Raw genomic sequence first — 17,945 nt, forward strand, 5'->3', positions numbered from 1 at the left:
AGAGGCCATGGTCCAACATCTAACAGAGGTCAAGGTCTAACAACATCGGCAGGAAGGGAGGTGACATCCTGCAAAGAGAATTTAGGAAGTCAGGTAGAAAATTAAAAAACAGGACCTCTAGGGTTGTAATCTCAGGATTACTCCCTGTGCCTTAAAAGAAATAGGAACACAGTAAGGTTGAATGTGTGGTTAAAGAGCTGCTGTAGGAGGGAGGGCTTCAGGTACCTATATCATTGGGCTCACTTCCAGGACAGGTGGGACCTGTACAAGAAGGATAGGTTACACTTCAACGGGAGGGGCACCACTGTTCTTACAAGGAGGTTTTCTATTGCTGCTTGGGTGGATTTAAACTGGTGTCCGGGGGTGGGGGGGTGGGGGAGTGGGAACTGGAACAGTATGTCAACAGGTGGGGAGATTGAGGAGGTTAGGTCAAGTAAGTCTAAAGGGGAAAACAGGCAGGGCCAGGATAACGAACACAGCAGGAATTTATTTTAATGAAAGGAGTTTAATGGGCAAAGCAGATGAGTTTAGAGCCTGGATTAGTACATAGAACTACAATATTGTAGTCATTACGGAAACTTGGTTGAGAGAAGGGTAGGACTGGCAGCTGTTTTAGATGTGACAGAGAGGGATGTAAAAGAGTTGGGGAGCTGCACTACTGATTAGGGAGAACGTCACAGCAACACTTAGAGAGGACATCTTGGAGGGCTTATCTAGTGAGGCCACATGGGTAGAGCTCAGGAATAGAAAGGTGTAAACACTATGACGGGGCTATATTATAGGCCTTCCAACATCCAACAGAAGCTAGAGGAACAAATGTTCAAGCAGATCATGGAAAGATATAAAAACAGGGTTATTGTAGTGGGTGATTTTAACTTCCCCAATATTAACTGGGACTCCCTTGGTGCCAGGGGTTTAGATGGGGCAGAATTTGTTAGGTGCATCCAGGAAAGTTCTTGAAACAATATGTAGACAGTCCAACCAGGGAAGGGCTGTACTAGACCTTGTATTGGGGAATGAGTCTGGCCTGGTGATTGAAGTTTCAGTGGGAGAGCATTTTGGGAACCATTACCATAATTCTGTTGGTTCTCAGGTAGTTATGAATAAGACTGGTCCTCGGGTGAAAGTGCTAAATTGGAGGAAGGCTAATCACAACAGTGTTAGGCAGGAACTGAAATAGATTGGGAGTGGCTGTTTGAGGGAAAATTCACACTCGACATGTGGGAGTCATTTAAAGGCCAGTTGACCAGATTTCAAGACGAGCATGTGCCTGTGAGGATGAGAGACAAGGATGGAAAGATTCAGCAACCTTGGATGACAAGGGGTATTGTAAATTTAGTCAAAAAGGAAAAGGAAAGTTTAGGAAGCTGAAATCAGGCAATATTCTTGAAGAATATAAAGGAAACTGGAAAGACAACAAATTAGGAAGGTTAAAAGGGGTCATGAAACGTCCTTAGCAAGTAGGATTGGCAAGTAGGATCAAGAGTATCTGAACAGACACAAAGTCAGCGGGATCGACAGTAGAGGACATAGGTGGGACAAGGCTTCAAGGAGTAGGAGGTGTGTTTCTGTCTGCAAAAGAATGAGGGTTGGGAAAGCCTGCTCTCTTTCTTTCTCTTCACTCCCCTGGTTAAAATGAGCACACCGGAAGACAGACATCTCAGTGCATGTGTTTTATTTGTTGGTGAGGGTTTTCATCATGAGCAAAGTCCAAATTGGAAATGAATTTCACACCCCTCTCGGGACATCCCAAAGCATTTTACTGCCAGTAAAGTATTTTTGCCGGCATTAATCTAATGTAGAGACCAGGTCTTTTCATAACCAACATCCGGTTGTCAGAGGGACAAGTTCCCCAGTCCAGGCATTGGAACCTGTTAGATTATGTCCTCATCCAAGTAATCTCCACATCATCCCTGCCATGACAGGCACAGTGATTGTTGGGATTGATCATCACCTAATTTTTTCCTTTATCTCCATCAGCCTGGCAGCAAAACAACAGCAGAAATGCTGCCATCATTTGACAGTATGCCTTATCAGCACAAGTCTCAAAAAAGGACCAAGACTCGCTCGGCTGGTGGTGAGGAGGACCTTCCCAATCAGCCCTTTCTTGCTCTGACCACCGTGGCCTTTGAGGTGGCTATAGCGTTCATGAGGTGGTTATCCACCTTGTAGACTGTGTGTTTGCCAAGGATGTCTGGACAGGGATGGCATGGTCTTTGTCAAGGTTCATCCCAAGCAGCTGCCTAACACGGGACTCTGTGCTCTATGGACTGTTAACAGGGAGACATACGTGAGACAGAAATGGACAGATGCAGGAACACAAGAAAATAGCAGAAGTAGGCCACTCAGCCCCTCAAGCCTGCCCCACCATTCAATGTGATCACGGATGAACTATGCTGGCCTCAACTCCTCTTCTATGCCAGTTCCCCATAACTTTTTTTTATTTAGTAATTGGTTTATTATTGTCACATGTACTGAGATACAGTCAAAAGCTTTTGTTCGCATGCCAGACAGATCATTCCATACCCAACTGCATTGAGGTAGTACAAAAGGTAAAGCAATAACAGAATGCAGAATCTAGTGCAATATTTATTTATTTTTGTAATTTATAGATTTTTATGTCTTTGCACGGTACTGCTGCTGCAAAACAACAAGTTTCACATCATATGTCAGTGATAAATCTGATCCTGAGATACAGAGAAAGTGCAGGTAGACAATAAGGTGCAAGGGCCATGATGAGATGGATTGAGAGATCAAGAGTTCATTTTTATTGTATAAGAGGTCCATTCAAGAGTCTGATAACAGTGGGATAGAAGCTGTCCTTGAGCCTGGTGATACATGTTCTCAGTTCTCAACTCTCATAACTTTCTATTCCTCAATCTTCAAATATTTATCTATCTCCATTGTAAATATATCTAATGATCTGGCCTGCACCTCCCTTGGGGGCAGAGAGTTCCAGAGATTCACTACCCTCTGAAGGAAAGAATTCCTACATACCTCGATTTTAAATGACCAGCCCTTTATTTCATAGTTATGTCCCCCTACCTCTGTGAAAGACTCACTGAAACCTGTGGTCTTCCAGTGTAAAGAGACGTCCACAAGTAAATGCTGCTGACTGCCATACTCCAAGATGCAGTGACACATGCTAAGGGACCCAATGAAGCTCAGTGCAGCCTCTGCAGACACTCTGAGGAGAAGGATCACAGGCTAAAGTGCTAGTGCCACTGGACACTTAGAGGCTGGATCCTGTGTTACAGTTTCCCAACAGTTTTACTGAAGGGGATGAAACAATAGTGACATATTGTAAAGTATTAGCATAAGTTTATTGTTGTCATGGGCACACATACCCAGGGTATAAATGCCATGAAAATTAGCTTTTTGCAGCAGCAGCACAGCAAATCACAAGACAAGTTAACATAATCTTCAATTAACATAAAATATACATCAGTTACACTGTGCAAAATAAACAAAGCAAACATAACGGCATTAGTGCAAGATTGAGAGAGAGGGAAATAGTCCGAAGAAGGGTTAGGGGTTTTCAGGTGGGTTCAAGAACCTGATGGCAGTGGGGAAGAAGCTGTTGTTGAAACTTGAGGTGTGGGTCTTCAGGCTCCTGTACCTGCTGCCTAATGGCAGCAATGAGAAGAGGACATGGCCTGGATGGCGGGGGTCCTTAATGATGGATTGATGGATGTCACCTCCTTAAGACATCACCTCTTGTAGATGTCCTCAATGGTGGGGAGAGCTGTACCAGTGATGGAACTGGCAGGTCTTGTCCCATTCCCATTCCCCTGACCTGGAATATCTGACAGTGAAGTGCTGACCGAACTACCAACCACGGGAGTTCTCCACCGTCATCCTGACTGCAGTCTACCTCTCACCTCAGGCTGACATCAAGCTAGCACTTGAGCAACTAATTAATCAATAGAGCAAAGCAGTGTACCCTGACACCTATCACATCGTGGCGGGAGACTTTAATCAAACTAACTTGAAGAAGTCTCTGTCTAACTACTCTCAGCACATCACCTGCAACACTACAGGACCCAACACACTCGAACACTGCTATACCTCCATCCCTCGCCCGCACTTTGGTAAACCTGACCACCTGGCTGTGCTTCTTCTGCCTGCGTACAGACAGAGACTGAAGAGCGCGGCACAGATGAAGAGGACTAAGAAGAGCTAGGTAGAAGGAGGAGCAAATTCAGGATTGTTTGAGTCGGTGGACTGGACCATGTTCAAGGATTCGTTAGTGGACCTAAATGAATATGCCACAGTCATCACTAACTTCATAAGAACATGCGTGGACGAGTGTGTACCCACAAAAACATTCCGAGTCTTCCCCAACCAGAAACCCTGGATGAACCAGGAGATTCATAACCTGCTGAGGGCTAGTGGTATTTAGGGCTGGTGACCCAGAGTAATATAAGTAGTCCAGGTACGACCTCCAGAAGGTTATTGAGAGTGCAAAGAGGCAATTTCGAACTAAACTGGAATCACAGATGGATGCTCGACACCTATGGCAGGACTTGCACAATATAACTTCCTACAAGGCGAGATCGGGTAGCATAAGTGGCAGCAACCCATCACTCCCGCATGAGCTCAATGCCTTTTATGCACGCTTTGATAGAGAGAACTATGACACACCCACACGAGCCTCCACATCTCCTGACAACCCTGTAATTTCAGTCTCTGAGGCTGACATCTCAGCATCCTTCAAGAGGGTGAATCAATGAAAGGCATCTGGTCCAGACAGTGTACCTGGTTGAGACTAAAGATCTGTGCGGACCAACTGGCTGGAGTATTTACGGACATATTAAATCTCTCGATGCTGCAGTCTGAGGTTCCCAATTGTTTCAAAAATGCATCCATTGTACCAGTGCCGAAGGAGAGTGTGGTGACCTGACTCAATGACTACCGTCCAGTAGCACTTACATGAACTGTAATAAAGTGCTTCGAGAGGTTGGTTACGGTGCAAATCAACTCCTGCCTCAGAGATGACCAGGATTCACTTCAATTTGCCTACTGTCACAACAGGTTAGCAGCAGATGCGATTTTTCTGGCTCTTCACTCTGCTTTGGACCATCAGGACAGGAGGATCTGATACATCAGGTCACTGTTCATCGACTACAGTTCAGCGTTCAACACAATCATCCCATCCAAACTCATCATCAGGCTTCAAGACCTGGGCCTCTGTATCTCCCTCTGCTACTGGATCCTTGACTTCCTCATCAGCAGACCCCAGACAGTGAGGATTGGTAACAACATCTCCTCCTCGCTGATCATCAACACAGGTGCACCTCAAGGCTGCGTGCTTAGCCCCCTGCTCTACTCTATATACACACACGACTGTGTGGCTAAGCACAGCTCCAACGCCATGTACAAATTCACTGACGATACCACTATTGTTGGACAAATCAAGTCAGTGTACAGGAGTAAGACAGGACACCTGGTTGAGTGGTGCTACAACAACAACTTCTCGCTCTATGTCAACAAAACTAAAGAGCTGATTGTTGACTTCAAGAAGGGGAAGGAGGGCGAACATATGCCAGTGTACATTGGGGGAATCAGCGGTGGAGGGGGTCAGCAGCTTTAAATTCCTGGGTGTTAACATATCAGATGGCCTGTCCTGGGCCCAGCACATGGATGCAATCACGAGGAAGGAATGCCAGTGTCCTTACTTTCTTAGGAGGTTAAGGAGGTTCGGCTTATCACCGAACACTCTAACAAGCTTCTACAGAAGTACTGTTGAACATATCCTGACTGGTTGGTCTGGTATGGGAATTCAAATGTGGAGGAACATAAGCAGCTGCTGAGAGTAGTGGACTCTGCCCAATACAACACGGGTACATCCCTCTCCACCATCAGTAGTACCTACATGAGGCGCTGTCTCAAGAAGGCAACATCAATCATCAAAGATCCCCACCATGCAGGCCACGCCATCTTCTTATAGCTACCATCAGGCAGGAGGTACGGAAGCTGGAAGTCCCACACCAACAGGTTCAAGAACAGCTAGTTCCCTCCAACCATTCAGTTCTTGAACCAACTAGCACAACCCTAATTACTACAGTTTAGCAGCACTGTGACCACACTGATCACTTTGCACTAAAATGGACTGTGTTTTTTGTTCTGTGTTCTTCCTCATAAAAATTGTGTTAATTTATGCTTTTCTTGTGAATGTTGTGCTTTTGATGCTATGTGTCTGTGATACTGCTGCAGTAAGTTTTTTGTTGCACCTGTGCACACATCCACTTGTGCAAATGACAATAAACTCAACTTTGACTTTGAGTCCACCACTCTCTGTTGCCTCGTGTCCCTGTGTATTGGAGTTTCCATACCAGGCCATATAGGATGTGCTTCATAAAGTGACTCAAGAATATGTCCCCATTGTATAAATGCATATTTCATGAATAAAGTGCCTTTTTTGGATAAAAAGAACAGGAATGCTGCTGATGTGAGGTTCTCTGTGTTACTGTACACAACCTACCCCTGCATTGTATCAACTGGAGATCTAAAATGGAGCCTACTCAAACAGATGTGATATACACACCTGCAGAAAAAGAGGGAGAAAATATATACCCAACATAGCCCTCATCCTGTTGTCTACTGTTATGCATCGAACTATGCACAGACCCTAGTTTATGCATACACAAACACCAAGTGTCACTATCTGCCGAGGATCTGTGGCCATGATGCAGGAAAAATGTGTCTGGCCATCTTACGGCAGAAAAAGGTTCCATGTAGTCGTACCATGAGATTCCACTAGAAAATTTTGTGCAGAAGAACATCTTGACCACAAGTCAATCAGGCAGTGGTCTGCACAGAACGTCTTCGAGGCTCTGCAGGAACAGGAGATGCTGGATTCTGTAGAATGGCTTCCCAAGCAGATTGCAAAACCATTTGGCAGAATGCTTTACTGATAGAACTTTTAAACAAGCACCAAGACTTCACTTGGTTGGTGGTGTTAATGGCCCTCCCAATCAGATCCTTCTTCCATAGTCAGAGTCTCAACACCACAGCACTCTGCCCTCAAGGTGCACTGGGGGTGGTGGTGGGGATTGTTATTTATCTTCTGGAATGTGCATTTGCCTAACAGGTCTGGAAAGGGATGCTATAGTCTCTATCCAGGTGTATCCAAAAAACCGGAATGATTCAGCAGGATGTTCCCAGGATACACACTGAGGCAAAAACCAACTGGTGCTGGAAGATCATCAAATCGGTGAAAGGCATCCTTTGGTTTTCTGAACCTTGCTGGTCTTCCAGAGGAGGGATATGTTCAACACAGTGCCCTGGCACATTCCAAAGTGGCTGAACGTATGCTGAGGGATGCACTGAAGCCAGGTGTACCCACCACAATGGGGAAAAGCCATGGCTTAAGGCCATCCCACCACTGCACACTAAGGGTCTTACACCCCCGCACAAACCTCCCTGACCATTACCTCCAGAAAAGTACATCAAGGAAAGTTGATGTCACTTTGATGTAATATATATGGAATGGTCCCTCTTAATGAGAATGGAGACTTATAAACATACTGTATTATATATTTGCAAAGTTTATTCATAAAGTAACATTTTTGAAAATAAATGCAGAAACATTGCCACAGGAGAACCAACGCTGAAGCTCTCAAGGACCCTACAAAGACAGCTGCCCTCAGATAGTGCCTGGCATGACGCAATTGGGAGCAGCAGAGTGTCCGATCTGCCCTGGAGTCCATCCGTTAGCATCTGTGAACAGACTTTCAGCTTCTCCACCACAAACACCAGGGCTGGTGTGATGAGAATGATCTGGAACTCCAGGAGCTAACTAAACATAAGCACCAGGCCTTCCTGGATTGGGCACTTCACTATGGCTCAAGAGAAAAGAAACAGCTCACCCGAAGGCCATGGTTCGAAGGGAAACTGTGAACGCACAGAAATAATCAGTAGGTAGAAAGAGTATGGGAAGCTTGGCAGCCTACTGATGACCATGACGTGCATGGACCCTCCAGCACTGTCAAGATCATGTATGGTCCAAATACCCAAGGACCCATGCCACTGAGAGCCAAGAACAACTTATCAAGGACACAGAGGCAGACAGAACCTGCTGGAAGGAGCAGACTGACCATGACCATGTCCAGATAGTGGTGTCCTCAGCTCCATTCTATAATGAGTTATCCAGTCCAGCTTTGCTGCTGCGCCAGACTGACAGATCTCTAACTAACCACTACAGATGCACTGTGGAAAGTATCCTGACTGGTTGCATCATGACCTGGAACGGCAATTCCAACATACAAGAATGCAAGAGGTTGCAGAGAGTTGTGGACTCAGCCCAGTCCATGGTGGACACAGCCTTTCCCACCACTGACAGCATCTACAGGAGGTGCTGCCTCAAGAAGGCAGCATCTATCATCAAGGATCCCCACCATCCGGGTCATGCCCTCTTCTCGCTGCTACCGTCAGGCAGCAGGTACAGAAGCCTGAAGCCCCACACCACCAGGTTCAGGAACAGCTACCTTTCTACAACCATCAGGTTCTTGAACCGACCTGCACAACCCTAACCCTACCTCAGCAACAGAACACTACGACCACCTCTTGCACTACATTGGACTTGTATCTGATTGTGCTTTTTGCACTAATGTCTTGTTTTGCACGGTCTTTTTTTCTTCACTAATATAATTTATGTATAAATTATGTATAATCTGTATTGTGTGTTGTCAATGTGCCAATGCTGCTGCTGCAATTTTTCATTGTACCTGTACCTCCCTGTACTTGTGCGGATGACAATAAACTTGACTTGACAAATCAAAAAGGCCATTTATCAACTGAAAAGCAAGGACACAGGAGCAGATGGCATTCATGACGAAGTTCTGAAACTTGGAGAGGGATTTTAGTCATTAATTCACAGCTTCGTACCTTACATCTGGTAGTGGAGGACATGCCAAGGAAGCTCAGAGGCTCAGATGAAAATCATGACCACCTTCAAGAAAGAAGACATGTCTGACTATGGTAGTTACGGAGGGGTCTCACTGCTGTTCACCACAGGGAAAGTCATTGCCAGAGTCCTCCTCAACCTTCTCCTCTCAATGACCAAAGAGCTGCCCCCCTGAATTACAGTTTGCATCTAGTCTATCTAGGAGCACAGCGGACATTAACTTTACTGTGTGACAATTGCATGAGAAGTGCAGGGAGCAGCTGCAGCAGCCACTAGATATGGCCTTCTTCCACCTCATAAAAGCCTTGAAGAAGTGAGTGGAGATGAAGGAGAAATTGTTCAGTGTGAGAACAAGTTCAGCTAGGCGAATGAGTGTGGTGGTGGGCAGGGGGGCTGGTTGGACAGGTACCTCTGCTCAAGGAAGAAGTGAAAGGCCTTCATCCCACATCTGCCTCATCAGCCACCTCAGAACTGAAGTGGAAGAATGCAGGGCAAGCAATTTTTATAAAGCAAATTCCTCAGGTGAGTGTAATCATGGAGGATAAAAAAAAACGTTCAACCGTGGATGGATTTAGAATCATTTAATGATGTTTACTTCATGCTTGTACTTATGTGTAAAAAAAAATAAATTATTAGATATTTAAGAAAGATGGAAAGTGTCTAAAGTCTGGTAGTTGTCCTTATTTAGAGAAATGCAATGTTAAGAAATGCCACTTAATTTTTCCCAACAGGAATTGTTTTATGAGAAACAATAATCCTTTGTCAGGCACAAAGATTCTTTCTAGGATAAGCGTGGTGGAACAAAAAGCCAGTCAGGAATAGTCAGTTCCAAACGGCTCCTTGCAACTTTGCCAGGTGTTGATACTGTCTGCAGTACTTCACGTCTGTCATCATTCTGTCGTTGTGTCCCTGTACAGAAACTAACAAGGAAGGGCTGTTTAGTATCACAATGCCAACCAGGTGGCATTGGGGGGGGGGAGAGGGGGTTTGGGGTTGAGAGACTTGCCTCACCCAGTTCTAGGGTGATGGAGGACAGAGGAACTTTGGCTGCATGGTCCAGTTTGGCAGTGGCAACCATCAAGCCAAAGAAAGCACTGATCAACGTCATGGAATTGACTGCTCACATTCTCAGTTGAAGGTGACTGGGAAACATACCAAATAATTCTGCCAAGGGAAAAAAAAACATGATTAAACCAATCCAAATGAAAATAAAGAAAACTGCAGGTGTCAGACATCTGAAATAAGAATATAAAATGCTGGAAGCACTCAGCTGGTCAGCCAGTGTCTATGGAAAGAAAAATACTGACGCTGCCTGACCTGCTGAAAAGTCTCCAGCGTTTTTTGTTTTTAAACCAATCCAAAACGTTTTGTAAATGAAAAACAGAAAATGTTGTAAACACTCAGCAGGTCAGGCAGCATCTGTGGAGAGAGGAACAGAGTCAATGCTTCAATTCAATGACCATTCATCAGAATGGATTTAATGAAAGATCATTGACTTGAAATGTTAACTCTGCTCATTTCTTTACAGATGCTGCCCGACCAGCTGAGTATCTTCAATATTCCCTTTTTATATTTCATATTTCCCATTTCAGCAGTTTTTCAATTGATATTCATGGTAATTGGCTTGATGATAGAAAGTTTGCTTAGATGTAATAATCCCGATAACTACAGATCCTCCGCAGTTTACGAACGCTCGACTTATGTACAGCCCGTACGTACAAATGAGGGTTTGGGAGACCAGCGGGATGGATTTGCCGGCTGCTGCGGGGCTGCAGGCATCTTCTGTCGGGTGGGAACTCAGTGCAAATTCAAAGTCAAATTTATTGTCATATGCACAAGTACATGCATGCACAGGTGTAATGAAAAACTTACTTCCAGCAGCATTGCAGGCACATAGCATCATATAAGCAGCTTTCACAAGAAAAGCAAATTAAACATAAATTAAACACAATTTTTACAAGAAAGAACACAAAATAAAACAAAGTCTATTTTAGTGCAAAGTGATCAAAGCGGTCATAGTGTTGCTAAACTCTAGTGATTAGGGTTGTACTGGTTGGTTCAAGAACCGAATGGTTGAAGGGAAGAGTTGTTCTTGAACCTGGTGGTGTGGGACTTCAGGCTTCTGTTTGTGACCGTATTTCTGACGCGAAGTGTTTGGGTTACGAACAGTTCAAAGATACATGACCCTGCTGTAACCTGGGGCGACCTATATTAACATGTAACCCTTAGTGTAGTGGATCAAAAGGTGAAAAAAGGTGAAAAGGAAGCAATTCTCTCGAGATAAAAGTGACTGACCTGAATTTCACTGAGCGTTTCATCTTCTTTAGAATCATTCCTTTTCTCCAGAGCCTCGCCACGTAACAGGGCTTCCAAAGTGGTCCCTTCAGCTGACACACCGTCTCTTTTTAAGGTGATCTCTCCCTCTGTAAAGCGAACATAAACATATTCCTATCAGGGTTTCAAACATGGAGTTCTGAAGAAGACAGACATGGATTTGGGAGGCAATTACTCTTCCAAGGACTTGCATGGAGAGTGGAGCTTGCAAGAACATAAAGGTCAAGGCTAGGGTATTTTTGAGGATGGTACTTCAAGTTTTGAAAGTCAGGGGAAAATACCCAAAAAAAATTTAACAGTGTTGATGTACAGAGTGATCTAAGGGCCCAAGTCCATAGCTCCCTGAAAGTGGCTACACAGGTTGATAGGGTGGTAAAGACGGCCAATGGCATGCTTGCCTCTATTAGTGAGGCATTGAGTTCAAGAATCAGGAAGTTGTGTTGCAACTTTATAAAACTCTGGTTAGGCCACATCTGGAGTATTGCATTCAGTTCTGATTGCCCCATTCTAGGAAGGATGTGGAGGATTTGGAAAGAGTGCAGAAGAGGCTTACCAGGATGGTGCCTAGATTAGAAAGAATGTGCTATAAGGAGAGGTTGGACAAATTTGGATTGTTTTCCCTGGAGCAGCGGAGGCTGAAGGGAGACCTGATAGAAGTTTATAAGATTATGAGAGGCATAGATGAGTAGACAACTGGTATCTTTTTCCCAGGGTCAAAATGTCTAATACTGGAGAGAATGCAGTTAAGGTGAGAGGGGGTAAGTTCTGAGAAGATGAGCATGGCAAGTGTTTTTTCCACACAGAGAGTGGTGGGTGCCTGGAATGCACTGCCAGGGGTGGTGGTGGAGGCAAATACAATAGAGGTGTTTAAGAGGCTGTTAGATAGGCACATGAATGTGCAGAGAATGGAGGGATATGAACATTGTGTAGGTAGAAGGGATTAGTTTAGTTAGGCATTTAATTACTAGTTTAATTAGTTCGACACAACATTGTGGGTTGAAGGGCCTGTTCCTGTGCTGTTCTGTTCTGTTCTGTTCTATGAAACTTCTGCCAACATAAGGGCTCAAATTAGGAAGTTTGATGCATAATGATTCTTGGGACCAAGAGGTAGGATTCATCATACTCAGAGAGGAAGGGTAGGAGAGAAAGTTCCACAGGACTGTGAGAAGCATACCCATCCTGTGGCTGAGAAACAACACAAAACTTATCTTGTGGTAATTTTGTAACTTGACTGATGACGGCACAGAAATCGGCCATTTGGCCCATCAAGTTTGTGCCAGTCTGAACAATATTAGGCACCATGGAAAGCACTGATTGATGCCATGCAATAGATTGCTCACAATCTCAGTCAAAGGCTACTGGGAAACATACCAATTAATCTGCCAAGGGAAAATCGTAATGAAGCAAAAATAAACTCCCATAATTAAACTGATAAAGTTAATTGTGTGCAGTTTGATGTTGAGAGGCTGATTTCACTAAGATGTAGTAATTTCTGAGACCAGACAAGTATTCCCCATGGTGTGGATGTACAGGTATCACCTGCAAACTGCCACAAATGGTCACCACTGAAGAGATAGAAAAGCTGATCTGAATGCCACAGGTAAGTGTCTCCACACCCTTCACCTAACCCAACCAACACTCCCTCTCCCTCATGTGCTTGTTTTAGCTTCCTTTGGCTCATCAAGAATCTGTGCCATAACAACTACCTCCCACAATGAGTTCCACACTCTTAACTCCATTTGGTTTTGTTCTAATTGGGTTCTTTCTTGTAAAAATTGTGTATAATTATATTTATGCTTTTCTTGTGAATGCTGCTTATCTGATGCTATGTGCCTGTGATGCTGCAAGTAAGGTTCTCATTGCACCTGTGCGTACATGTACTTTGCATATGACAATAAACCCAACTTTGACTTTGAACTAATTGTTCACTGGGTAAAGAGGGTTCTGCTGAATTACCTGCTTGAATTCATTAGCCCTAACTCTGAGCTCCTCTGCAAATGGAAAGCATTTCACTACCTCCCTTTCAATATCTGAGAGCTTGAACAGGTCACCCCTCAGCCTTCTTGATCCAGAAGGAAAACTGTTGTGACAGGTATCACCACTTAACAGTATCCTTCCCCAGCTAGTGTACATCCTTCCCAGAGACCGTTGGACAGTTACAGTCACTGACATTTTCAGGAACCCCAGAGGGAACAAAGGGCATTTCTACTGGTTGTGGAATCCAGGACTAAGGGGACTTAGTCTGAAAGTTTGAACCAGAGCTTTCAGGAGGGAAGTTAGGAAGCACTTTGAGATGCCAAAGGCATGCAGTTTAGGACTTTCATCCCCAAGAAGCAATTGATGCTCAGTCATTTTAGGGGATATAGGGGAAATGGGGGAGGTACATTACATGAATTAGTCTGTGGACCAACCTTCAGCTTATTTAGTAACAGATAACCTCTACCGTTTTACACATTTTCATGTTTCGGAGCTGCATGTCATATGGTCTAACCAAGATTCTGTTCGTATATAACATAACTTCCCTCCTTTTCAATCCTATCGCTGTAGAAATGAATCCCAGTATATTACCCTTATTAAATGTCTTACAATAACTGTATATGGGTAGTTTTAGCAATTTACATCATTGGTTCCCTCAATTCCTCTACCCAGTTCACAATGGCAGTGATCTAAATTGCAAAAGGCTGGGGAAGGGGCATGGCATCATGACATTATGGGATTTATCCACTCCCTTTGACCTACCCTTCCCTGGCCATTCACTTTTCTCGTTTCTACCTTCATGGACAAGATACAGGAGCTTGAAAGCCAGGATGACCAGCCTCAAGAACAGCTTCTTCTCCACTGCTAATCAGACTTCTGAACCAATCACCTCTTTCACATCCCCTTCCCGGTGGTGCTACCACATTCCCGGATCTTAATTCTACTTCTTCCATTATTATCAATTTATCATTTCATTTTGCACTACTCCAGATTGCACTACAATCTTTGCACCATTCTGCTGTTCTGTGCTCATCACTGTATTTATTAATGTATTATTACCACCTGTATATGCAAGCAAGGAATTTCATTGCACCCTAGTGTATATGACAATAACCCAATCTAATCTGCAGGATGTAGGCTGTGCCCATTACCAATGACCAGCTGGTGCTGGTTGTGTCATTAGGCCACAATCACAAGGTTTAATTTCACGAGTGCCTCGCACCCCTTTGAGTTGGTCAACAGCGCTTAAAACTGCAAGCTGGGAAGTGTTTTGTGGGGGTAGCTGGCATTGCATATCGTTCCATCAAGGTCATCAGCAACTGCTTACAGATGAGGACACATGTGAGTGAGAGAAGACATGAAGTGTAGGAATTTACCCCCCCCCCCCCCCAAATCAACAGCACTAAACATGCTCAATGTACGTGCCAGTGCATTGTACACTAGCTCTGAACTTCAGTCCACTGACCAGGGATGACTTTTTCAGCAATGGCTTTTCTGGTGTGGGTTTCCAGTTCTTAGTGTGTCAGATGGCGTAGCAGTGTGATTCTCATTGACAAGAGGTCTGAAAGTATGGACCCCACCCCCGCCAAGCACTCAGTGAGGTAGACGGGGAGCTGGCAAGTCAATGGAATGCAGGGAGTCAAGCCCTAAGGATATGGATACTAAACAAGTTTAAACAGCCTCGCAAGCTCAAGATTATTGGAAGGAATATACTAGCTGTACAGTCACCACAACCCCATCACACAGCTACCGACAATTGCCAGTCAGGGCCAGGACCTAATATACATCCGCCAAAACAGTGACATATTTCTCGCTACTCCAAGCCTCATAAGCTCAGCGCACAATGTGCATACACTGCCGGACATTCATACACTGCAAGCACATACTGTACAGCACGCACTAGCACACTACTCCCCCTCTTGCAGGACAAGGCGGGAAACATTCAGTGTCATCAGCCACAAAACAATTGGTGGACAAGGGTTGTGCCAAGGGTTTTTGAACAACCGAGTGCGAGAGCAGCTGTCAGAGTCCATGGGCAGTGGTAGAACAAAGGCAATGGAAGATAATGATTTGCTCATACCCAATTCTCCTACTACATGATTTCTTCAATTTACCAGCCACAGGGAAGGTTAGCACTCACAACCTAAGCACCCCAGTCCTCTCACTATCAGGTAATTGGCAATAGTAGAGGGAGCTGAAGACATTTCTTCTCTCAAACTCATTCCCCGAAAAGAGTAGTGGAGGTGCTTAAGACCCTTCAGACCTCCCATTAACGAGGATCACACTGCTACTCCATCTGACACACCAAGAACTGGAAACCCACACCAAAGTCATTGTGCATGGGTCTGGTCTCCCAAGTTAAGGATACTCTTGCAAGAGGGAGTGCAGCAAAGGTTCACCAGATTGATTCCTGGGATGGTGGGTTTGTCGTACAAGGAGAGAATAAGCAGATTGGGTCTTAGATCAGTGATTTAAACATTTTTTCTGATGGCTCACTTTAACCAAATGGTTAACTCATGCAACCCAGTAATAATAACACATTCGCAGGTCTGTAGATGATGTTTATTCAAAGAAGTGGACAATAGCAACCCACTCAAGGATCTTAGGCCTGCTTAAATGGTTTAACCAATGGTTTAACCAATGGTTTAGATAAATGGGAGGTGATCTTATTGAAACAGCAGCAGGAATGCTCCTGTTCTGCATTTCACAAGTCCTACATTCTTTTGTCTAGATTCTGTTGCTTATGTTCTCCCTCTCTAACTGCTCCCATTCACTCACTGATCAGATAACTTTGTTTACAGTTTATCCCCATGGTTACCCTGGTTTCACCATATCTGAGACTTTATACACCCTCTTTTTACACCCTCTCTGTAGCCTGTACTCCAGTCACAGTCCTGCTCCATATTAAGTACATCACATAGACACACAATTTAGAGTCCTCCACACATCTGCAAATTGTACCACCAATTCCTCCAAAGTGATCCCATCACTGATCCTTGCAGAACATTGCCTCACTACTTCTTGCCAATTGACTAACCACCTTTAGCCCTCCCTCTCTGATTTACCTTTAACAGTTAAGCATGATAAAATAATGAGCAGTGGAGGGCAGAATGGATTTAAAAGCTTGAAGACTGCAGTGGGAGAGAACTGAGAAATTTGCAGCTCCAGTATTTTAGGCAGAAGTTGAGTATTCTGTGGCTGAGATAGAACTCAGGGGTAGGGTAGAGGAAGGAGGGTTTTGAACTACACTCTTGGGTTTTGAAGGAAGCCAAGATCAAGAGAGCAATAAAACCTGAAGCCAACACTCTGGAAAGGAAAACAGCAAAAACTGAATTTTTTTTCTAAAATACACACATTACAGGTTCATTCTTATTCAGAGCAAGCCATTATAGAAAGAAAAACAATACAAATCTAAACACAGGTTCTGTGCAGGAGCTCATGTGCAGATTAATGCTGCAGGAAAGGGTTAAAAAAATGTAAATACAAAACCTTCTTCCCCTCAAGGCAATAATTTTTCAATTTATACAATAAAAAGAAATCCCTGACTTCCATACTATAACTTCCTCATGCAGTTTGGCATTATGACCCATGCATTTTTAAGCATTAGATATGTATACATAAGTATGTAGCTTCCTTGGAGAGTTTGCTCAGCAAATTGTAACATAAAATGTTTGGGGGGGGGGAGAAAGGGGGAATGACAAAATCCTAGTGTCAGACGAGAGTGAATTTGTTTCAAGATGTGCTGTCCACTTTCAGGCTGATGTGCTCTCTCCTGCCTTCTTCCGAGCAGCTCCCGACAAATCTCTTTCTCCCTGGGGTCTCAGTACTGGAATAACCCAGCTGTAACAGACCGATCTGTCTTCTGTTCACAGCATGGATTTTCTCAGAGTACAAAGCAAATTGGCCATGCACAACAAAAGGTAAAGTGGCGAGACAAAAGCAGCTAATAAAATAACACAGCAGTGGAAACCAGAGATAGCAAAATTATTACTTCATAGATCATTAACACAGACACTTTATTCAGTTAATTATAATAACCATGGATTCCATCAGAGATACCAACATGCAGTATGATCTGCAGGCATTGAGTTGAAATACAAATACTTCAGTCTGCAAGTGACAAAGTGACCTTCAAAATGGGATGGTGGATATGAGTGGGCAGTCACAACACACACACACCACCTCCTTCCCCAGCAAGATACAAATCCAGACTGCCTTCAACAGTTGACTTTGTGCACTGCCGACCGTCTGTCTCTTGCTCTGCGGTACATTTGGCCCTAAGAGAATGATACAGCTGAGGAGGTAATCCAGCCACTGCTGAGTTGTCTAATGAGTCCCAGTTTGCTGCTCCTTCCCAGAGCCCTGCAAATGCTTTCCTTTACATTGCAAGAAAGCTCTACACCCAACTTAATAATAGCACAGCAATTTACTCCCTTTCCAATGCCACAAATTATTAAAATCTGCACAACTAAAATGCAGCAGTGTTTGCAGTTGGGCTGGGCTGGGTTGGGGAACTATTGAGCCAGATCTTGCTAGTCCCCATAGTTGCAATTCCATCGTGCTAAATGGGACAGATGCAGAACAGATCTAGCAGGATGTTGCCTGCACTTGGAGGCCTGGGTTATGAGGAGAGATTTCATAGACTGGGACTTTATTCCTTGGAACATAGGAGATTGAGGGGTGACCTGATGGAAGTATATAACATCACAAAGGGCATAGGCATAGA

The 17,945-nt window shown here is 44.2% G+C and overlaps 1 protein-coding gene across 9 annotated transcripts in view; it reads right to left on the minus strand.

The window, feature by feature from the left end:
* Window positions 1-17,945, minus strand: part of dpf3 (double PHD fingers 3) — a 158,160-nt gene that overhangs the window by 69,827 nt on the left and 70,388 nt on the right. For all 9 annotated transcript variants that reach the window (XR_007956762.1, XR_007956763.1, XM_052021273.1 and 6 more), the window contains one exon: window positions 11,204-11,331. Coding sequence is in view for 7 of the 9 variants with exons in the window: in XM_052021273.1 (XP_051877233.1) it covers window positions 11,204-11,331 (128 nt within the window). In the remaining 2 variants the exon portion in view is untranslated. The remainder of the gene's footprint in view (window positions 1-11,203; window positions 11,332-17,945) is intronic.

The sequence above is a fragment of the Pristis pectinata genome, chromosome 1, assembly GCF_009764475.1.
Source record: "Pristis pectinata isolate sPriPec2 chromosome 1, sPriPec2.1.pri, whole genome shotgun sequence".
Classification (NCBI taxonomy): domain Eukaryota; kingdom Metazoa; phylum Chordata; class Chondrichthyes; order Rhinopristiformes; family Pristidae; genus Pristis; species Pristis pectinata.